The 22,855-nt window shown below is 40.1% G+C and overlaps 1 protein-coding gene across 4 annotated transcripts in view; it reads left to right on the top strand.

Moving 5' to 3' along the window:
• Nucleotides 1-22,855, top strand: part of myh11a (myosin, heavy chain 11a, smooth muscle) — a 32,095-nt gene that overhangs the window by 4,562 nt on the left and 4,678 nt on the right. For 3 of the 4 annotated variants that reach the window (XM_044113669.1, XM_044113673.1, XM_044113671.1), the window contains 33 exons: nucleotides 1,574-1,941; nucleotides 2,180-2,336; nucleotides 7,827-7,854; nucleotides 10,779-10,878; nucleotides 10,981-11,007; nucleotides 13,747-13,839; nucleotides 13,937-14,000; nucleotides 14,208-14,306; nucleotides 14,488-14,631; nucleotides 14,736-14,831; nucleotides 14,931-15,049; nucleotides 15,179-15,331; nucleotides 15,447-15,620; nucleotides 15,762-15,935; nucleotides 16,565-16,679; nucleotides 16,810-17,003; nucleotides 17,074-17,195; nucleotides 17,281-17,350; nucleotides 17,445-17,605; nucleotides 17,722-17,830; nucleotides 18,728-18,859; nucleotides 19,030-19,236; nucleotides 19,329-19,466; nucleotides 19,549-19,672; nucleotides 19,745-19,916; nucleotides 20,551-20,763; nucleotides 20,877-21,021; nucleotides 21,115-21,321; nucleotides 21,452-21,556; nucleotides 21,658-21,810; nucleotides 21,927-22,175; nucleotides 22,323-22,535; nucleotides 22,620-22,832. In XM_044113669.1, the coding sequence (XP_043969604.1) occupies nucleotides 1,574-1,941; nucleotides 2,180-2,336; nucleotides 7,827-7,854; nucleotides 10,779-10,878; nucleotides 10,981-11,007; nucleotides 13,747-13,839; nucleotides 13,937-14,000; nucleotides 14,208-14,306; nucleotides 14,488-14,631; nucleotides 14,736-14,831; nucleotides 14,931-15,049; nucleotides 15,179-15,331; nucleotides 15,447-15,620; nucleotides 15,762-15,935; nucleotides 16,565-16,679; nucleotides 16,810-17,003; nucleotides 17,074-17,195; nucleotides 17,281-17,350; nucleotides 17,445-17,605; nucleotides 17,722-17,830; nucleotides 18,728-18,859; nucleotides 19,030-19,236; nucleotides 19,329-19,466; nucleotides 19,549-19,672; nucleotides 19,745-19,916; nucleotides 20,551-20,763; nucleotides 20,877-21,021; nucleotides 21,115-21,321; nucleotides 21,452-21,556; nucleotides 21,658-21,810; nucleotides 21,927-22,175; nucleotides 22,323-22,535; nucleotides 22,620-22,832 (4,838 nt within the window). The remainder of the gene's footprint in view (nucleotides 1-1,573; nucleotides 1,942-2,179; nucleotides 2,337-7,826; nucleotides 7,855-10,778; nucleotides 10,879-10,980; nucleotides 11,008-13,746; nucleotides 13,840-13,936; nucleotides 14,001-14,207; nucleotides 14,307-14,487; nucleotides 14,632-14,735; nucleotides 14,832-14,930; nucleotides 15,050-15,178; nucleotides 15,332-15,446; nucleotides 15,621-15,761; nucleotides 15,936-16,564; nucleotides 16,680-16,809; nucleotides 17,004-17,073; nucleotides 17,196-17,280; nucleotides 17,351-17,444; nucleotides 17,606-17,721; nucleotides 17,831-18,727; nucleotides 18,860-19,029; nucleotides 19,237-19,328; nucleotides 19,467-19,548; nucleotides 19,673-19,744; nucleotides 19,917-20,550; nucleotides 20,764-20,876; nucleotides 21,022-21,114; nucleotides 21,322-21,451; nucleotides 21,557-21,657; nucleotides 21,811-21,926; nucleotides 22,176-22,322; nucleotides 22,536-22,619; nucleotides 22,833-22,855) is intronic. The other variant, XM_044113670.1, reaches the window with a different exon arrangement.

Here is a 22,855-nt window from a genome sequence, read left to right as displayed (position 1 = left end):
GCAGTAAACGACAAAGCCGACCAGAGACATACTATTCCCTATATGGGCTTTGTTTGGGAATTCACTTGCCTTGCTGTTTAGGTCCGCAGAAAGGAGCCCTGCTCCAGAGAAGGAGCCCTTATATGGTCATCACAGCACGAGACTGAAGCTTCCCTAAGCAGGAGACTGAGAGAGAGAGAGAGAGATGGAGGGACAGGGAGAAAAAAATGGTGGCTATTAAATTTAAGAGGAACTCGATGGTTCAGTAGCAGAACAAGTCGCTCTGTATGAGCTATTTGGGTTGTCTTTCAGATAAATCTGTTGACACAATGTTGGGAGGTTAATTAAAACCAATTTCCCAGCCTCAGTCGTTATGTCTGCAGTTGAGAGGGGAATTGTTTGTTCGTTTCCCGTGTGACGTGTGGGGTCGAGAGGGAGGTGGACGTCCGTGAGAATGGCTGCCTTCTGAAACTCCCTAATGGGGGGGGGGCAAAAAAAAAGCATTTTATGTCTTTTAGCTGTAAGCAAGACATAATTTTACTGGATTACAGTTCTTTGGAAAAGTATTAACGGTTATCATGTTATATTTTGTCATGTTGCAACGCTTGAATGTATTTTGTATTATATAAATGAATAGAAAGGAAAATATTTTTTTGTTTACCAATAAAAATGTGAAAAGTGTGTTGAGCATTTGTGTTTAGGCCCCCTCAGTCAAAGCTTTGTGGAACCTCCTTTTGTTGCAATTATGGCTGCATCTCATTTCTTCTCTGCAGAATAGCTCAAAGACAGTCGGACTGGATGGGGAGCTCTCATTCCCAATAGCATTTAAATCTGGACTTTGACTAAGGGATTAAAATAGTTTCATTTAAACCACCACAGTGTAACCATGGCTGTAAGGCTCAGGGCCATTGATCCGCTGGAAGGTGAACCTCTATCTCAATCTCAGGTTGATACAAGTTTATTTTTCAGTAATGATTCGTCAGTGCTCACCAGCATCCCCACAGCCTAATGATCCCCCCACCGTGTTTGAATCGGGAAAATGTGAGTTTCATCTGACCAGAGCATCCTCTACCTGGCTGATGGCAAACCTGAGATGTTGCTCATGGTTTTCCTTGAAGGCCAGGTTTGTGGAGTACACAACTAATATTTCTGCCGACAACAGATTCTCCCTCCTGAGCTGTGAATCTCTGCAGCTCCTCCAGAGTCCCCATTGGCCCCTTGGCTACTTCTCTGACCAATACTTTACTGGCTTGCTTTGTTTTCTACAGCAGTTTCCTGAAGATGTTTTATAGAGGGCTACCAGGGTCATTCTGATTATGAATATAAATGCAGGCCATGCTGAAGATATTTGTTTGTAAGAACATTTAATTAGCACACAGTTACAATAATGTACAGCTATGTTTTTGAATGCAGTGTGGTAATATGGAAAAGTTGAAGGAACTTGTTCCAATGTTCATGCTATTCTTTCTCTCTATCCTCAAATGAGAACCTTTACACTTCGATTGTGATCCCGTAAATATGGTGTCGTTCGACTGTAACATGGCTTCTCCAAGTGCCATCCATTTTTAACATTTAATGCACCGATTCTTTTCAGCATCTGGCCCTCCACCACTAGCCAAGATGTCCAACAAGGCCCCGACAGAGGACGAGAAGTTCCTTTTCGTCGATAAGGACTTCCTGAACAGCCCCATGGCTCAGGCCGACTGGGCGGCCAAGAAGCTGGTGTGGATCCCCTCGGAGAGGCACGGCTTCGAGGCGGCCAGCGTCAAGGAGGAGCACGGCGACGAGGTGCTGGTGGAGCTGGCTGATAACGGCAAGAAGGTAACCGTCAACAAGGACGACATCCAGAAGATGAACCCGCCCAAGTTCAGCAAGGTGGAGGACATGGCCGAACTCACCTGCCTTAATGAAGCCTCTGTGTTGCACAATCTACGTGAGAGGTACTTCTCCGGGCTCATTTATGTAAGTACGCTAAAGAAAACATTCAAATTTCCTCTGAGTGTTATTGATTGTGCATATTGGTTTGACCTGGATCTAAAGGAAATGCTTACAATATCTTGGCTTTATTTTTGGCTGAAATATCCTTGCATGCACACATTTTCTTACAAAAACATCATTTCCTTACTAACTTTCTTCTAACAGCCATGAAGGCAAAAACATCCTCCCAAGTTTTGAATGTGACATTTTTGTGTTTTCACAGACGTACTCTGGCCTGTTCTGTGTGGTGGTGAACCCGTATAAAATGCTGCCCATCTACTCCGAGAAGATCATCGACATGTACAAAGGGAAGAAACGGCATGAAGTCCCCCCTCATATCTATTCTATAGCTGACAATGCCTACAGAAACATGATGCAAGGTAGGATTTCTCCTGCAATTGGTTCTCTGTTAAATCCCTGCAGTGAAGTTGGAAATGATTTAAACGTCCATTTCGACTCTTGACTGGAGGATTATTTTTGATGAATTACCTGTGATTTACTGAGCTTCTGAATCAAAATTAAATAAGTCAATATTAAATTGATGTACTTCTAAATGTATTGAATATTGTTTTATAAGTTGATTTCTAAAACATGTATTCAGTTTGTGAAACTGAATATTTTTATTAATTTCTAACAGTTTGTTGATGAACCATCCTACTGAGTGATTTGTACTTTGAATAGTGATACCTTTTTATAATTTGTTTAACAAAAATTTTTTTATTAATATAAAGGCTGTTTTAGGGTCAGTTTTTTAAAATATTACATTATTTATGTCACAACTTATACCTTGTTAATTACTGAGTAAATATGTTTGGTTTTACCTCTGTGGATTGGGTAGTTTTTAGGATTAACCCATTCTAACTGAGTCTTAATTAAAACAAACAAACAAAAATACTTATGTTTTTATTAACCTTGTCATTAGTTTGATATTTTGTTGATCTGTGTAACGTGGTAAAAATATTTAAGCTGGACCCCGAAAGTTTTCAAATTAAATAAAAGCTTTACAAATTAGCTTTTGTGTAACTTTGAATATAAAACAATGCAGTTCATTGCAAGTATTATGTACTAGAGTGGATCAAATATAATCCATAGTTTTCATAGTTAGAGGTGACGACTGTGGCCTTGGCAGAATCGTGCTTACAGTAAATGGCTCTTGGCTCAAACTGCAGTGATGCGATTTCACAACAGCTCATTTCCCACAGAATCTGTTTCCAGGGGGCTTTTGGACCACTTGATTTCATGTTGACATGAGGACATTTTCTCAAAGGAGTTGACATCTGGATGGGCGGAGGGCAGTAAAGCATTTCCTTCTTCCAAAATCTCCTCTTCAGTTTGCTGCTACTTCTTCATGACACAGAATATTTGAATGAAACTTATGAAGGACGATTTGCAGTTTTAACAGTGTCCAAAGTTGAATAATTCTGTAAAATTAGAGCTTTCCCATTCAGAAAGACTGCATAGGTATGTGGCAGAAAATTATTACCCAAAAAGGAAATGTAAGATTAATTTTGTTTATTGTAAAAGAACTGTTTGATTACATATAACAAATGTTGCAGCTAGATCAAAAAGTAGATGCAAGTAATGCCAGCTTTCAGTTTTGTTTTTACTTTTGCACATTTTTAGTGAGTTACACTGGTATTTAGAAAAACGATCTAATGTCCTCTCTTAAAATAAATTGCAAAGATATTCATTATCCATTGAACTTCCTTTAAGTGTTGTCACATTTTAATCACAAACAGCATTAGGATGTAGTGTGACAAAACGACACACAGTAGTGCCTAATTGGGAAGTGTAAGGGAATTAGAACGTGGTTTTCTAACCCTTCAGAAATAAAAATCGGAAAAATCCCATATGAGGAAAAACTTTTGGAGAACCAACTTTACAACAGCAAAAGTTGCACATCTAAGGACTAAAGTTCTCAAATTCTTCTGCTTAAAATGCTCTTTATTTTATTTTTTTCCCCCCTTTTCTCTTCCCAATTCTTGTGGCAGATTCTCAATTGGATTTAGATCTGAGCTTTGACTTGGCCATTCAGACACATGAACATGTTATGTAAGGGATTTCTTTGACATGGCGTCTTGGTGGAAGGTGAACCACCATGTGTTGTATTTGGAGCTATGTGCAGCCTTAGTTTGCCCCAAAGCTAACTTGTTTCATCCACGCAGAAAACTTTCTTCAACATGTTCGCTGTGTTTCCCTCATCAATTGTGGTAAACTGGGGATGCCTCTGTTTGGCGCTGTTTCAGCAGTGGTTTTCCATCTTTCTGCTCTTGCATAAAAGCTCGATTTGTGGAGTCCCTGATAATGGATTTGTGTTTTAGTAAGAGTAGCCAAAATAAAGGGGGGCAGAATACATTTGTACCCTGAACTTTTCAGATTTTTATTTGTAAGAAATATAAAAAAAAAAAAACATTGATGGTTTTATGTTAATATCAAATTTGATCAACCATAGCTGCTAATCCAAGACTTCCTGGGACAAACCAGTGCACAGGAAGTTGGTGTTTATGTGAGAACTTATATTTACACTGCAGCTGTGGAGGTAAACAAGAAAACGGGTGGATTGACTGGTGTTTCTGCTGGTGTTTGGATTATATGTCTTCAATTTATCCTTTGCAGAAGCACCATTGCAGCTCAGGACTCAGTTTATGGGTGTGCCTTACAGGAATGCACATGCTTAAAGCAGAAAAAAAAATACTTGTTTTAACTTTATGTTTATACTTCAGACTAAACATTTGTTTAGGACTGATGACGCATTACAGTTTCTGCATAATTTAGTTTATGGACCACCCCTTAATGAATAAACTTAATAAACCAGACTATTTGTCAGTAACTTTTCCAATAATGTTTTTAATGTGACCTCTGGTAAAGATGTTTTTTTTTAAATTAGGAAAAACAGTACTTTTTGTATGCATTTATTTTTTTTAAATCACCTTCTGCCTTTAGTACGTCACCTTTTCACCTGACCTGTTGCCAATAGATCATGTTCTGCAGTAACATTTCACAAGATTCATCCTAGTGTGCTCTATGACCTTGTGAATAAAATTTGTCATCTGTACCGGCCCCCCGGGGTCCGTGAGAGGTCTCTGCAGATGTCCACAGAAAGCCCAGATTTTTGTGTATGTGATGAATGGAGGGGAAATAATATTTGCAGTCACAGAGGTGCCGCAAGCAGAAATCTGCTTTCTTGGTGTGGATAAATTATCGCAGGGAAAACTGGGGTCAAAAACATGCAGTGATATTGTGGTGTGAAATCCCCTTGTTCTTTTTGTTTGTTTGTTTTTCTCTCTCTTTTGATGGGAGTGTATAAAGCTGCAGAATATTGCCCCCTATGTGGCTTTATTGGAAGTTGTGCATTTCTGAGTGGACCTCTGGTATTGCTGAGCTAAAAATGGTTAAACTGGCTCGCTCCCATTGACCCAGGGAGTTATGTTAAGCCTTTTATGCCCTCAGGTCTTCTTAGACGTGGAGAGTAAGAGGTCTTTATAAAAAGGTTGAACTTTGCGGTTGGGAGACCGTTTCTGTATTGATTTGGCCTTGTTTTGGATTATTATCCTGTTGAAAGATACAGTGACTGCCTGTTCATGTTCAGGCAGAGTTCACTGGATTTTTGTTTAAAATCTTCTGGTACGTGTAGAAGTCTGGGGCCAAGCTCTTGAAGAAGGTCCCCATGGCTTTTAGGAGAGAAACTGCTTCATTTTGTCACAGGTCCTCCACCATACCTGGGAAAGAAATATCTTTCCACACATTCAATTTGTCTTTTTTTTCCACCAGCTTCCATTTGTGATGGTAGGACAGAAATTACTTTTTTTTCTCCATGGTATGTTAACTTCTAGATATTGTTTTTACTTGAGGAAATCAACAAGTATCTGCCTGACTAGAATGGCTTTCTATTTTGAAATAGTGCCTAAAAGAAGCAGTTTTTCCTCCAAGATGACCGGTAATGCTTACTGTGTGTTTCAGCTTAGTTATTTTTACATTTCTTAGTTAATGAAACATACATCTGCTCCTAAGGACAAATTTATGTGGCGTTAATGCTGGCTGTATTTCCCATGAAGTTTAAACCAATGAAGCGGGATGTTTCACACTGACTAGTCAAGTAGGAACAGTTCTCATGTTGGAGCCAACGTGATGCATAACTACCACAAATTCAGATAACTCTCCTAAGCTTTGAAACATTCAGCCTCCAGCTTGGCTGAGATCCCAGGCCTCCAAAATTACCCTTCAGTCTTTGATGTGCAGCAGATAAAAAATGTGAAATTCCCAGAAGGGAGTTGCTGTCTCATTGCAGCAGAAAACCATTTTATTCCTCTGTGCTCCCACTATATTTACAGGTATAGAGCTCTCTGGCCTCTTTTTGACAATCATATCGACTCCATATGTCTGACTCGATTTCATAGACATGTTTAAGCCTTTCTGTTCCCTTTTAGGTTTTGTTGAGTGAGCGGTGTTTTTGGATAGTGTTCAAAAATACGCTTATCTGGCCGTCGCACGTTCCCTCTCCCTCTGCCTTAATTAGGAAGTGCAGAGTAGGAACCGGCTGCATGTTTTGTGACTGCCTACGAGGAATGGAGGGAAGTGGCCAAAGTCAAGTTAGCACTAATGAACCACTTCTGCACTGGCTTGTGTGTTTTTGACTTGGCATTTAAACATTAAATGAAGTGATTCTCCTGCTGCAGCAGTTGCTCTTGACTATTCAGCATCGAGCTTGGAGGTGTTTTTGCATTCAGGGACTGAATCGCATGAATTATCACTCAGATTAGTTAGATAAAAACTGTTGTGGTATGACTTTAGTTTTACACTACTTGAACTTCAGGTTTCACACCGAAGTAATTTTAGAGTGCTGTAAAACTAATCCAACTGCATTGTTTCATAAACAGAGCTGAACTGAATATATCAGAGTTCGAATTCATTTATTTGGAGTGACTTGCATATAGTGCTGCTTTGCAAGAACAGTTGCCCTCTTACAGACTCCTTCTACTTCAAAATTTCTCTTGGTACAAAGTTCAGCAACCAACAAAACAATACTTGAGTCTTTTTTTATATTAGTTGCATTTAAAGGTAAAGTAAGTTGAAATAAATGCTACCTAAAATAGACAATGCTGAGTATGCATTTGTATGTGTGACTAAATATCTTTAGGGTACAAAATTCAGATATATTAAATTTTCTTTTGGTTTGTTCAGTTATGTCTGCTTCTTGGTGCTGTTTGTGATTGGTTATTTATGCAAGCTGGCGCAGTGCAAGGAAACTCTGGGTGGAAAAAAGACCAGTCTGTGGTTGGTAGGTGGTGTGGTTTGTTTACATTTATTTTATCAACTTGCCAGTCAAGCGCAGACCAGAACACATTTTGATCAAGAGTGTGTGCATTTCTCTTTGTTCTTTGTGATTGTAACTTTCTCCCTTACCAAAAAATTTAACTAGCATTGAACTGGAACACATGGTTGTCACATTGAATCTGTGTGATTGGACTGAATTGACTGTCTCTCTACATAAAGAGAATTTTAGTTTTTTGGTTGTTTTTTTTTTGTTGTTTTTTTCTTTTGCAATGTGGCCTTTATATTAGACGGGTGTTTGTTTGTTTGTCTTTACAAATTGGTGATCTGTAAATAAACTGAGCTGTATTGTGACCAAAACAAAGCAAAAATAATAAATCTGCCTGACGGGAAATGTTTCCTCTCATCACTGCAAGTTCAGACCCTTTACCACATCAGAACTGAAACGAGACCCTCTGTTACCACCAGCTGGTGTATAAACCCCAAGTAGCATTTAGTTTTAGTTCTTTTGCAGAGGAACTGAATTCTTCCCTTTGTTCCTATGCTGCTGAATCACTTGCCATAAATATCTAATGCTGCCACTCTCTTTGATTTTGCAGATCGTGAGGATCAGTCCATTCTCTGCACGTAAGTGAAACAAACTCCAAATGTCTCTTGGATTTATGTTGTGTTATGTGACCTGATGTCACATAACACAACATATGTGTTGTGTGACATCATGCAAGCAGAGATCTAAACCAGATGCCAAAAATAAATGAAACGGCAAAAAAAGCAAATGAAACCTCCTTTCTTGTCTGTTCATGCTAAAGGTTTTGCAGTTCTCTGGGAGATCCGTGTCCTTGTTTGTCACCCAGGGATTTAGTCAGGAAGTGTGTCCTGAACTCTGATGGGGGAACCAGATTAGCTCTCCAAATGTTTGGAGAGCTAATCTGTTTATTTGAGCTAAACAAATTATTGAGAATTTTTGAACAGTTGCAGAGACATCCAGAGACAATTGGACTCGGTGCATTAACTTTAATAAAATTTTGGCTTGTTCATTTACTAAAAAAGATTATTTAAATATAATCATAGAGGTTTATCATGTTATTAGTCATTCAAGCTGAATGTCATATCATCCAGTGCCAATACTGGTGTGCTGCATGCAGCTACTTAAAGTAAAGACAAGGCGGGGGAGGAAGGGAATGAGGTGTGCAAATGAAATGCACACATCAACAGATTACATAAAATGCATAATTAATGTCTCCATTTTCAAAGTGGGCTCAGACAGATTTGACTGCATAACGTCATTCAAAATCTGGACCGAAATATTCTCGCTGTCCTGAACCAGCTGAGAGAAAAAGGCTTTCCCCATCTTTGCTCTGAATTTATTGCAACCAGGATGCAGTACATTCTTTTCCATCAAGCAATTTCCTCAGCGATTATGCTTCCTTATCAGAGGGAAACTGGAAAAGTTTAGATAACTCTATACCAGCAGCCAAATATCAGGTGTTTAATGCTAAGGGAAATTTATATGGAGCATGAATGAAAAGGGTTTAAAGGGAGAATCTGTCAGGATGTTGAACTGTACCTTGTCTTAAACATTGTATTTATACAACCATTGTGGTTTCTAAACCTCAACAGGCCTCTGCTTTAAACCCTCTGAACATTTGTGAAGTTTCACTGGGTTTTTTTGGGTCTTATGGGATATTTTACAAGAAGTTAATGTTAGAGTTCTGGAGTAGTAAGTGGAAATATTTGGCAATAGGAGATGTTTTTTATTAAATAATATTCCTCTTCTCAGTTTAGTGTTAGAAATATAGAAAATGCATTTTGTAGATGTTGATGTATAATAATATAATAGAGGCCAGGGCAGAACATGAGAGTGAAATCTCTCATGAGTATAAAGTACAATGAGCTTCTCACACACATTTCCCCTCAATAGTATTTTACTTTTTTTTTTTTTTATCTAAAAAAGCAAAAACAAAACCATATTTGTGCTCTGACACAATATCTGTCTGCATATTATTTAAAGTCTAAAAAAAAATTATATATATTTTTAATGTGGATATTTTTCCTCTTTAAAAGGCAAAGTAAAACTCCATAAAAGATGCAAGACTTCTCAACACAAGTTTGAACGTAAATATAAAGTTGCTGCTGATGGTAAGCTGGAAGTGTCAAGTCACTTCCAGTGATGACAAGTCACCAATTAATTAACAGGAGAAAACCTTGGATGCATTTCAATCTGTATTCCCAAATGTCTGCAGGCTGAGTTTGGATGTTGTACGTCCTTACTCAGCCTAAACATGACACCACAGTTGGATTCCTCTTGAAGCTGCCAAATCCTAACACACAGAGTTTCCCGTGCCTTTTAAGGACCCTCGACCAAGCTTGCATGTGTGCTCTGCCTGACGTCTCTGGGTTTAATCAGACTCCTGTTTCCGAGTTTGTTGTGTGAAGGGAAAGAATCTGTCCATGTTGCTTTGTGAAAACATTTGAGTGATTTTTAAAAAGGTGTAGCAGCACATACTTCAAGTTAGAGCTGTCTGATGGCCTTCCCATAACTTTAATTTAGATCCAATAGAGATTTGTAAGTAACCAGTAGCAAGCCTGAGTTTGGCCTGCCTGATATGGTGTGTTGAGCTTTGAAAGCCACCTGGACTCCTTCAAACATTTATTTTGTCATTGTGACCCTTGCAGCTTTTAATAACACCTGATCTTTGTCTCCTCTGAACATAAAAATATCTGCAGAAAACGTTTGCCTTGTCCATGTGCTTCTGTAAATGTCAGTCAAGCCTGAAGGTGTTGGCATCCTTTCAATCAATCTTTGCTAGTGGTTCTTGTGGGTTTTTTTCTTTACACCCTGAAGAGATTTCTTTTTAATGTTGAAGGTGAAATTGGGGGTCAGACAGTTAAAACCGTAACATTATATTAAAGGGACAATAATCCCAACCACGTATATAAACTGTTTGACTAATAAAGCCGGCAAATATCAGGCTTCTGGAATAATCTCAACCTTGTTGCCAATTTCTTGAGAATATTTAAAAGTAAAGTTCTTGGTAGGACAACAACTCATTTAAAGGATCTTTGCCAATTCATATTACAGGAGTTATTGTATCAAGGGAGAATCATTCCAGGTTGTTTTTGATTCCCAAAGTCATGTTTTGATTCTTTGTGACTTGAAAAGTGACATGTATCCAAATATAAGATGCATACCACTGTGTGCATCAATCGGATGCCCATGATTGGTGTGAGTAAACGTTTGGACTTTGATCCCTACCTGTCCTGTTTTAATGCTAAACCAAAAGACTGAAATGATTTAAATAATCCCAGATCAGCTGAATTGTCAGACTTGAAAAATTCCACCAGATTACATAACGGCAAGTTAGATTTTATTTTGGGTCAGGCAATGGTGACTATCTCTGCAGCACATGATTCCCATCAAATTAAACTGGACTGTTGAACTGTGAACAGAAATCCTGTCAGTTCTATTTATCCTTATGGTGCTCTTTCTTTCTTTCTCTCTCTCTCGGGATCTGTTAATCCTGTTCTTACTTTGTTTCCCCGTTCTTCAGAGGAGAGTCTGGTGCCGGGAAAACGGAGAACACCAAGAAAGTCATCCAGTATCTGGCTGTTGTGGCCTCGTCTCACAAAGGCAAAAAGGACAGCAGCGCTGTAGGTATCTGTGTGAAGAACCCGTGTTGGGTTCTGTCAGTCACTTCCCTCACTCTCAAAGGAAACCTGCCCAGTTTAACTCTGTATATTTCCTTCAAATAGCAACAATCAGGATCACAGTTTGCATACGTGAGTAAAGGGGAATGCCTGACGTGTGCTGTTTTGTTTTTGGTTTTTTTGCGTGTGCCATTTGTGTGTTCTATTAGAAAAGTGCATGAAGTTTAGTGACACCAAATAGGGTGTCCAATTTTGTCCAATTTTCTAAAATTAGATGTTGTTTTCTACAACATGTCTCACTAGCTATAGCTTATTTAGAACAGCCTCCTCGCTGGAATAAAATGTTGGCATACGTCCTGGAAGTCTTCCTAAAAGAAAATCCAACTTTTTACTCTGGCGACTGGCTTGTTCAGACTGCATGATGGTTAGTAGAGTACTGACACTCAGTGGTGAACATGCCCCTTTTCCTATCTTGAGACGGGATTGTTGTCAAATTGATGGGTTTTCTCTGCTGCTGGAGATTAAACCAAACTCTCTGCAGCAGTGAAAGAGTCTCTTGCAGATCATCGAGCACAGTGTGAGCATGCCCATCTCCTGTTTTTGTCTGTCAAAATCCAACAACCTCTTGACTCCTAAACATATAATCTACCTGTGAGGTACACAGGAAGTGTTCACTGACTCTTCTGTTGCAGATTTTATTGTTTTAGGGGTTTTTTTGGTCAATGTTTTTTACACAGACCTCATAAAACACTGACAAAGACACATGCACACACAGCAGAAATCCGTCCCACCCCTCCTACACCGGATTTATTACCCCCACATGAATCCATCTTGTATTCATACAACAACCCCATGCAAGGTACAGGTTTGTGAATAAGTGAAACAACCAACATTTGACCGTTACACAAATTTATCTGCTGAAATTATTTCAACAGAAAGATATGAATGGCTGCCAGATATCATAGAATTTTATTTATTTTTTCTAACAGATATAGTGTATAGATTTTATTGTCTTGCATTTTTATGACACAGGTTCTGGCATGAAACTTGCACCAGATTTCTGTCACAATCACATCAAAACAAAATATTCCATAAATTGGGTGCATTAAGTGAAGTCACACAGCATAGAAGTGTAGCAGATATTTACTGAAAATTTCTTTAGTGCCAAATAGGAAAGGTAAAAGAACAGGTTCATCCACACAAACTGTCTTTTTTTCATAGATTTTTCAGTTTAGTCAGATTGACTGGGGCATCAGTGGCTTTGTTCTCTGGCTTTGAAACCAATCAAAAGCTTTCTTTTGGTGTCTTTCAGGCTGTTGTTTTGCTTTGAAATCCACACTTGATCCACCTTGTCGAGAATAACCCAAACATCATCGTCACTTGACCTTTGCGTCCAGTTTGTCCTCCAAACACGGTGCATTTTGTTACATTCAGAAATGTAATCCTCCTATGGCCAGACTAAATTCTCCCTCTAGTTCATTGGATTGTCCAAATGTTCTGTGGTAAACTTTAACAGCCTTCATTCATTTTAGCCACAGTAAAATTTTGAGTGAGAGTTCTCTGTTTTTACCCATCATGACATGCTTTTGATTTGATAGGCTTTCAGTGAGGATTAAATCTTCATTTGCTCTGACAGGGAGCGGAAATGCTTTTTACTGCAGATTTCAGATATTTTCTTTTTGTTCAGAGCTCATTTCCCTGTTGTCCCACTTTTTTACACTTGTTGCATGGAGTTTTTGCTTTTTACTTTTTTATCTTGTGTGAATTTCCTGGTTGTGTTGTTGATGTGGTATATATTTAATTTCAAAAGCCTTTGCTTATTGAGGGGAAAAGGTTTTGGCTATCATATTCTGTATTAGGCTATGTGTGTTAATTTTTTTTAAGTGAGTAACTCCTTTTCTACTAATCTCACACACACGTTTTGGGTGTCTAGAGGAAATATTGTGGTTATTCTTTTCTCCAAGTTCCAGAAGCTCCCACAGTTTGAACAGAAATAGTTTCAGGAATGTTTTTTTCTTTTCCTTTTTTTCCTTTCTGTCCTTTTCAGGCCTTTTTGACTCCTGCTGCTTTTCGGTCTCTAAAGTTTCTATTTACATTTCATGAGATTAAAGTTTTTTCCTTTACTTCCACCTTGCTGTGCTCTGTCTTCTTCCCTTTGTTTTCTAGTTTTCCTGAACTCTCAACAGCACATCATCAGTGGGTCTGTATTTTCTCTTTTTCCCTAAAACATAAGAGTGGCTTTTATTTTGGCGCATTTGGTACAGACGTTTGTTGTTGTTTTTTTCCAGAAACATCAAATTTATATGCGATCTAAATAAATTTCAGGGATTCAAATAAGAGAGACCTTTTTAAAATTAACTTTGACTATAAATCAATTACCATCAATCTGAAGAGTTACTTCTTGATACTGTTTTCTTTTTTCCTTTCTTTCTCTTGCAGGCTTTAGCTCATTTACACAGTGGGTGTTTTTAATTGAGAAAATTTATGTAGAGTTCCTGACCTCGATGCAGACAAAAGGAACGACTTTGATCAGGAGGATTAGCTCGATTCAAAGTGATGGGCTGTTCACCTCGGTTACAGACATTCACTCAGCTACTTCCGCTGGAGACAAATTACATCTCCAGAAAATATGTTTGGATAATTCTTAATACATCGAAATCTATCAAAAAGGTTTTCTTAAACTTTTACAGACTTTTCTTGATTCTGTGTAATTATGCCTTTTACTGCTCGCTATAAAATGCCTCAGTAGTGGTGAATCAAGTAGATTCATTATTTGATGCCTTCTTCCCCTTATCCCACATCATTATCGTTGTAAACACTCACCGAGAACAACTCTTATATCTTCTTGACACCACCTACTTCTGTCACCAGGGTGAGCTGGAGAAGCAGCTCCTGCAGGCCAATCCCATCCTTGAGGCCTTCGGAAACGCCAAGACCATCAAAAATGACAACTCCTCTCGATTTGTGAGTTTGTGGTTCAAAGAAGTATATATTTTATTTATGTATGATATATTCCAGTCTGTGATGGAAACCTCACTTTTCCTTGTCATCTCTCTCTCAGGGAAAGTTCATCCGCATTAACTTTGATGTGACGGGCTACATCGTTGGAGCCAACGTTGAGACTTGTATCCTTTAATGAGATTTTTTGCAGCTCTAAAACAACTTTTTCCACAATTTAGGCTATTCTGGCTACTTATCCACCTGCAGTTTTATCACGCCACAACTCTTCAGACAAAAAAGGCAATCCATAATTGCAAAGAAGGAGAAGAGGGATCTATGTATTGTTTACTCTGAATGCACATTATTGTTCCTCAACTAGGGGCTGCTGTCAGACCTGCTAGAAAAGTCCCGGTGCATCCGGCAGGCAAAGACGGAAAGAGCTTTTCACATCTTCTACTACATGATCGCTGGCGCAAAAGACAAACTGAAAGGTTAGATGATTATTATCTTTAAGCTTCTTTAAACTGTTCACACGTCGTACTTAAGAGTATACCGACAAGGAGTCACAAGTTCTTACAAATGGGGGGAAAAAAATGTTTAAAGCCAAATAAACGCTAAGCATGCTCCCAATGAAGTAATTAAGTTTTTTGACTGTTTTTCTTTTATCATCAGAGGACCTTCTTCTGGAGCCCTTCAGTAATTACCGCTTCCTGAGTGCAGGCCATGTTCAGATTTCTGGACAGCAAGACGATGAACTGTTTGAGGAGACCATGGAGGCAATGAACATCATGGGCTTCACCGAGGAGGAAAGAACTGGTAACAGCGGCTTTTCTGTTACTGTGTATGGAAATGCCTGCATATCTCATGCAGTGGCAGTAACTTAATCAGTCTACTTTATGTGTTTGCTCTTAATGATGCAGATATACTGAAGGTTTGCTCCACGGTAATGCAGCTGGGAAACATTGAGTTCAAGAAAGAGAGGAATCAAGAGCAGGCCACCATGCCGGACAACACTGGTTAGAAACTTTTACATCCAACGAGTCAAATAATGTTTTCATTACAAATTTCTGTGCTTCTTGGTTTTATTACTTAACCGCTTTTTTTTACGTCCCCAGCGGCACAGAAGGTTTGCCACCTGCAGGGCATCAACGTGACGGACTTCACCAGAGCAATCCTCACTCCTCGTATCAAAGTGGGCAGAGAGGTGGTGCAGAAGGCACAAACCAAAGAGCAGGTAAAACCAAAGAGCAGGTGAAACCAATTAAAACTACACACTATTGGTTAATTTAGAAGTCCTTGTAACAGTCTGTGCTTTCGATTTGTTGATTCTTTTTTTCATAAATTTTTTTTTTGTATACATTAGGCTGATTTTGCTATCGAAGCTTTGGCTAAGGCCGTTTTTGAGCGACTCTTCCGCTGGATCCTGGGCCGCGTCAACAAAACGTTGGACAAGACCAAACGTCAGGGAGCCTCCTTCCTGGGAATCCTTGATATTGCCGGCTTTGAGATTTTTGAAGTATAAACATATTTATCAGTCACATTTCATCGTTGCGTGACAACAAATGCCTTGAGGTAAAAGTACTTGCACAGATGGAAGACACGTGATGTGCATCTTCTGCTGTGTGTGTTAGGACAACTCATTTGAGCAGCTGTGCATCAACTACACCAACGAGAAGCTGCAGCAGCTCTTCAACCACACCATGTTCATCCTGGAGCAGGAGGAGTACCAGAGGGAGGGCATCGAGTGGAACTTCATCGACTTTGGACTTGACCTACAGCCCTGCATCGAGCTCATTGAGAGGCCGGTAACGAGCACTGACACGTTAAAAATAGCCACTGGAATGAACACATTGCAATAACAAGTTCCACTTCCATGCACAGAGGAAGTTTAAAATGTAAAATGAGTTGCCATTTTATTGCTAAGCCCCATTGTGTATCCTCTACAGAACAATCCTCCAGGCATCTTGGCCCTGCTGGATGAAGAGTGCTGGTTCCCAAAGGCCACAGATGTCTCTTTTGTGGAGAAACTCATGAACACTCAAGGAAACCATATGAAGTTTGCCAAACCAAAGCAGCTCAAAGACAAAACAGAGTTCTCCATTCTTCACTATGCTGGAAAGGTGAATATGAAGAAACAACACAAATGCATCCTGTTCTTGTTTTACTGATGCACTTTTTAATACTTTGCTGTCAAGAAGAAAGACTTTCTTTTGATCTAAAATGGTCTTTTTTTAAAATAGTTTCTAAATGTTTTTCAAAGATTTGTTTTTTTAAATTTGGGTGACTTTGTTTCTGTTCTGAGCAAAATCAGTGGATCAAATCAGCTGATTTTTTTTCTCTTTTTTTCACATTTTTGTAAGATGACTTATTTCAAAACTGCAGAAATGAATCATTCTTCAGTTCATTATATCTTGTCTCAAATTTTCATCTCTTGATTCTTTCTAAATGACTGTCGGAGCTAAAGTATGTATTTTATGTTTGTCACATTGTCGATTTGTAATTTTCATATATTAAGGCCAATTAAGATGACATTAGGTTGCTTCTTTTGACAGAAACTTGGTTTATAGTTGGTTCATTATCAAGCTGTTCATACCTTCCTGTTATTTTAACAAAGCAAAAATGTATTTATCTGAAGACTAGATAAATACTTTATGCACTATATTGTTGAAAAACATTTCCTCTTTGATTGCTTACGCATTATAGGAAGAAAAAAAATCCACTAAGGTTATGTAATGATTTTGTTTTTTAGGTAGATTATAATGCCACAGCATGGCTGACAAAGAACATGGACCCTCTAAATGACAATGTCACAGCACTGCTCAACAACTCCTCCAGCCCATTTGTGCAGGACCTCTGGAAAGATTGTGAGACATGAGATATACACAAAAATAATTATTTTTGTTAAGAGAACAAATACCTTACTTACTTTACCCTCATAGAAATGTACATATTATTGTGTAACTGTATAAGCTCTGTCTGCACTTTGTTCTTCAGCGGACCGGGTGGTTGGTCTGGACACGATAGCCAAGATGACGGACAGCTCCATGCCAAGCGGATCAAAAACCAAGAAGGGAATGTTTCGTACTGTGGGACAGCTCTACAAGGAGTCTCTGGCAAAACTCATGACAACACTACACAACACTCAGCCCAACTTCGTCAGATGCATCATCCCGAACCACGAGAAGAGGGTTAAGCAAGAACTTTTGCATCATATACTAAAGTTCTTGCTGTTAAAATCCTAAAATTGAACCTTTTCAGGCAGGAAAGCTGGATGCACACCTGGTGCTCGAGCAGCTGAGGTGTAACGGTGTGTTGGAGGGAATCCGAATCTGTCGGCAAGGTTTTCCAAATCGAATTGTTTTCCAGGAGTTCCGTCAAAGGTTGGCGTAAAACCATTTGTATCAGACTTAATATCCAGTTTATGATAAATCTGGGTAATTGCGACTTCTGTCCGCCTCTGTACAGATATGAAATCTTGGCTGCAAGTGCTATTCCAAAAGGCTTCATGGATGGCAAACAAGCCTGCTGCCTCATGGTGGGAACAATTAACATTTTTAATCTCCTCTTCCCAGTGATCTTCATCCCGCTGCTCGTCCTAAAAGTCCTATTAAAATCTTATGTCTGTGCAGATCAAGCATCTTGACTTGGACCCCAACCTGTACAGGATTGGACAGAGTAAGATCTTCTTCCGAACTGGAGTGCTTGCCCAGTTGGAGGAGGAGAGAGATCTGAAGATCACCGTGATCATCATCGCTTTCCAGGCTCAGGCGAGAGGCTTCCTGGCTAGAAAGTAGGAGCACACAAGCTTTCACGCACAAAACCTTGTCTGCTCTTACTCAACATTGACATGATTTTACATTTATGGTTTCATGTTCTTTATTATTTTTAACCGCTTTGTTTTCAAAGGGCATTTGCCAAGAGGCAGCAGCAACTAACGGCCATGAAAGTGATCCAAAGGAACTGTGCTGCTTACCTTAAACTCAGGAACTGGCAGTGGTGGAGACTCTTCACAAAGGTCTGCTCCTAACGGACAACAATGTCACAGTGTAGCGTTGTTTTGTAGCTTACGTTTAGTGTTGTGCAAGATCATCCTTAATGAAAACTAGTTCTGAGTTTTCTTCACACGAGGTAATATTTCCTTATTTAAATGTCAATATCAGTTTCTTTTTTTTTTCCTCCAACTGGAGATTCCCTGCCTGCAGCAGGTTCTGCAGAGTAATACCAGAACTTTGATGCAGTAACAACTCAGTATAATCTGTTTAAATTAAAGTTAAGCCACAAGCCTGCAGTTTCAATTAAGTTTAAAATAGATAGGCAAGATTTACGAACAATAATTCAGCACAAATGTATATCTTCAACAGAAAAAGTTTTCTCTTGTGCACACATGGAAAGCTTTTCACTTTGAGGGAAATTTTGAAGCTCTATGCTGCATGAAAAGGTTGACGTTAGCCTAATTTTCTTGATGTTGCATCGAGCCAAAAAGCTAAGCTAAGCGATCTGCCTACATTGGGACCCTCACCTATGGTAATGACAGGATCACTACGGACAGATGACAAACAAAAGCTGCTGAAATGAGCTTCTTCCGGCGAGTGACTGGGCTAAACCTTAGAGATGGGGTCATATCTGGGTTTCCCTCCTGGACCAGCTGCCCACAAGACCTGATTTCCAATAAACAAAAGATTATAAAGCCATCATTGATATTTTGTACAGTTATGCATTAGGTTCAAGCTTGTCATTTAAAATAAACCTCAAGTTACATTACAAAACGTTGTGACTTACAAATATGCTCATTTAAGCACTTTTGTGCACAACACACATTTGTTTTAATTTAGGTTTTTCTGATGTTAAATTTAAAACGATTCTGAATTTAACATCAGTTTAAAAATATTTTCCTAACGTTTGCCGTTTACAGGTCAAGCCTCTGCTGCAAGTGACCCGACAAGAGGAGGAGATGAGTCTAAAGGAGGAAGAGCTGAACAAGGCCAAAGAGGTGGCAACCAAGTTTGAATCGGAGCTAAAAGAAATCACCTTGAAACACACTCAGGTAAAGGATGACGCAACCAATCACATGGTTTACAGTCAGTTTTCCAGACCTTCCTTCTAGATATTTAAAAATAAAATTTTCAGCTTGCTTAAGCCTTTCTTTTCGTATTTAAATTTACAAAAGAACGCAAACGTAAAGAAGAAATGACCATTTGACCCTGTGCCATACAGATTGTAGAGGAGCGGAACGCCCTGCAGGAGCAGCTCCAGGCTGAGACTGAGCTGTACGCAGAGGCAGAGGAGATGAGGGTCCGCCTGGCAGCGAAGAAGCAGGAGTTGGAGGAGATCCTCCATGAGATGGAGGCCAGACTGGATGAAGAGGAAGAACGCGCTCAGACGCTGCTGCTGGACAAGAAGAAGATGCAGCAGCAGATGCAGGTCTGATCTGATCTATCACTTCTTTGCTCATTTGTCTATAACGACAAGTGATGAAACTAATGGCTGGGTTGTTTTGGTTTTTTTTCCTAAAGGAACTGGAGGAGCATTTGGAAGAAGAAGAGGATGCGCGTCAAAAGCTGCAGCTGGAGAAAGTGACGTGTGAAGGAAAGATAAAAAAGCTGGAAGATGATATCCTGGTTATGGAGGACCAAAACAACAAGCTGCTGAAGGTCTGGTTTGCAAATCAGAATAATTTATTCCAGATTTCTGGTTGTCGCATACTGAGGGAGTTTATTTGTGATGGCTTTTTAGGAGCGCAAGCTGATGGAGGAAAGAATTGCTGATTTCAGTGCCAATCTGGCAGAGGAAGAGGAGAAATCCAAAAACCTCACAAAGCTCAAAAACAAACACGAGTCCATGATCTCGGATTTGGAAGGTAATCCAAACCACAAAAAAAAAAAAAAGGTTCAACAAAGAGATTGTTGAGCTGACTTCTCTGCCGTTCCAGTCCGCTTGAAGAAAGAAGAAAAAACTCGGCAGGAGCTGGATAAGGCAAAGCGCAAGTTGGAGGCAGAGTCCAATGACTTACAAGAGCAAATAGCCGACCTGCAGGCCCAGATCGCTGACCTTAAGGCTCAGCTGGCCAAGAAGGAGGAAGAATTACAGAACGCATTGTCCAGGTGACGCCCTGCATTTGGAAAATGTTCCTACCTCTGGGACTTTTACTGATTTTTCTTTTCTTGTTATAAGGTACTATTTTATTTTATGTGCCTAATTCTATTACTCTATTTATGAGGTGGAAGAAAATGGTACGTCGTTTCAAAACATTTTTTACTAAGGATCAGAAATGGTTAGCTTGCATTTGAATTCAACAACCTTCATTCAGATTGTCCTAAATAAGATCAAATTAAGCTGATTTCTCTCAGAAGTATTTTAGCATATAAATTGAGTCTGCCTGGCCAGAATTAGAGGAATGATGGAGCTAAATTGCTTTTCATTGATTCAGAGGACAGTGGTGAGTAAAATGTCAGGCTTTGGATGTACAAAGCTGACAGTGATGTACCCCAAAAGGCTTGTAGCGTTTCTTGCTGTTGCAAATTATAAACTGTTTATATTACAAACCGGACATTAAGCGAAACCTGTTTCTAAGTATTGTCTTCCCTTTGTTTTCCACACCACAAATATGCACGTAGTTGTTTATTTACACAAAATGAGAAAATGAAACTTGGAATTGCAATGTGACAAATAAATCAAATCTCAAAAGTAGCCAAATATTTGCTTGAGTTCAAGTGGACACCCCTTTATTCTTCTTAGGTTAGAAGATGAGACGGCCCAGAAAAACAACGCTCTGAAGAAGATCAGGGAGCTGGAGGGTCACATCTCCGACCTGCAGGAGGACCTTGACTCTGAGCGAGCGGCCAGGAACAAGGCGGAGAAGATCAAGCGCGACCTCGGCGAGGAGCTGGAGGCGCTCAAATCGGAGCTAGAAGACACTCTGGACACAACGGCAACTCAGCAAGAGCTAAGGTTGGTTATATGGAACAAGAGTGTCTCCAAATTCCTATCTTTAAAGGAATTTTATAAAGTTTATAAAGTAAAAACACAAATAAAAACTGTTGTGCTTCGCTGACTGTCTGCAGAGCCAAACGAGAACAAGAGGTGACCCTGCTGAAGAGAGCCATTGACGAGGAGAACCGCACACACGAGGCCCAAGTACAGGAAATGCGACAGAAACACACCCAAGCTGTGGAGGAGCTAACTGAGCAGCTGGAGCAGTCCAAACGAGTACGCCTGGGTCGCTAAACACTCACGTACTGTGTTTTTTTGGGGGGGGTTTTATCCCAGTAGATGCTAATGTCGTCACCATCTTCTGCTCAGGTGAAGTCCAATCTGGAGAAGGCTAAACAAGCTCTGGAGAAGGAAACCTCTGAGTTAACCATGGAGGTGCGCTCACTGACTCAGGCCAAACAGGACGGGGAGCACAAGAGGAAGAAGCTGGAGGGTCAGGTGGCAGATCTGCAGTCGCGCTTCTCCGACAGTGAGAAGCAGAAGGCTGAGCTGGGAGAGCGCTGCTCTAAGATCACTGCAAGTTGTTTTTTTTTTTTTTGGTTGTTTGTTTGTTTGTTTTTTTGTTCTTAAAAACATTAGTGCAGAAATAAAGTGGGGATTTTAAACTATTGGGGTGCAGAAATAATTTAGCATTTTCTCTGTGCAGGTAGAACTGGAGAGTGTTACAAACTTACTGAACGAAGCAGAGGGCAAGAACATCAAACTGAGCAAAGATGTGACCAGCCTTTCTTCCCAGCTCCAAGACACGCAGGTTTGTGCCGAAACACGTGTAACTTTTTCCGGTGTGAATGTTTCCGACGGCGCAAGTTTGTGATGAAAGTAATCGCTCTCTGAGCCGCTGTGCATCTGCAGGAGCTGCTGGCCGAGGAGACGCGTCAGAAACTGCAGATCTCGACAAAGTTGCGTCAAGCGGAAGACGACAAGAACAGCCTGCAGGAGCAGCTGGAGGAGGAGATGGAGGCCAAGAGGAACGTGGAGCGACACGTTTCCACCCTGAACATCCAGGTCAGGAGTTGCATTTTCTTTTTCCACAGTTGGAGTTTATCACTATAGAAAACAGAGTTGAGTGTAAAGCAACATAGTTTTACTGGTTTAGTTTGTTTTTTTTGTTTTTTTTACAGTTATCAGATTCCAAGAAGAAGCTGGAAGAGATGTCGGGTAACATAGAGCTTCTGGAGGAGGGGAAAAAGCGACTGCAAAAAGACCTGGAGGCGGCCAACACTCAGTTCGAAGAGAAGGCCTCTGCGTACGATAAGCTGGAGAAGACCAAGAACCGCCTGCAGCAGGAACTGGAGGACACATTGATGGACCTGGACAACCAGCGACAGATTGTGTCCAACCTGGAGAAGAAGCAGAAGAAGTTTGACCAGGTGAATATCACCACAAAAAAATCCTTCTTTTTTTTTTTTCTTTTTTTTTTCAAATTAGACAGAAATCAGTTTAAATTTAAATGTTTATGAAATGTATCTGTTATAAATGTGCGTACAGTTCTTGATTTCATCATCTCTGACCTTCAGATGCTGGCTGAGGAGAAGAGCATCTCCAGTAAATACGCAGATGAGAGGGATCGTGCAGAAGCCGAGGCCAGAGAAAAGGAAACCAAAGCTCTGTCGCTGGCGAGGGCCCTGGAGGAGGCGCAGGATTCCAGAGAGGAGCTGGAGCGGGCCAACAAGGCCCTGAGGATGGAGATGGAAGACCTGATCAGTTCCAAGGATGATGTGGGAAAAAATGTCAGTTCTTAAAACATCTCGGTAGCTTTTGGTCTTGAATTGATTTTCAGCCTCCCAGTTAATTTGAAAACGTGCTGATGGCAGGTTCACGAGCTGGAGAAGTCCAAACGAGGCCTGGAGGCCCAGGTGGAGGAGATGAAGACCCAGCTGGAGGAGCTGGAGGATGAGCTGCAGGCAGCCGAAGACGCCAAGCTGCGTCTGGAGGTCAACATGCAGGCGCTGAAGGCCCAGTTCGAACGAGACCTTCAGGGACGGGACGAGATGGGAGAGGAGAAGAAGAGGCAACTGGTCAAACAGGTAAGATCCGGGACGGATTCCTT

Source organism: Gambusia affinis, linkage group LG04 (genome assembly GCF_019740435.1).
Source record: "Gambusia affinis linkage group LG04, SWU_Gaff_1.0, whole genome shotgun sequence".
In the NCBI taxonomy this organism is placed as follows: domain Eukaryota; kingdom Metazoa; phylum Chordata; class Actinopteri; order Cyprinodontiformes; family Poeciliidae; genus Gambusia; species Gambusia affinis.
This window is presented reverse-complemented; position numbering and strand designations above follow the sequence as displayed.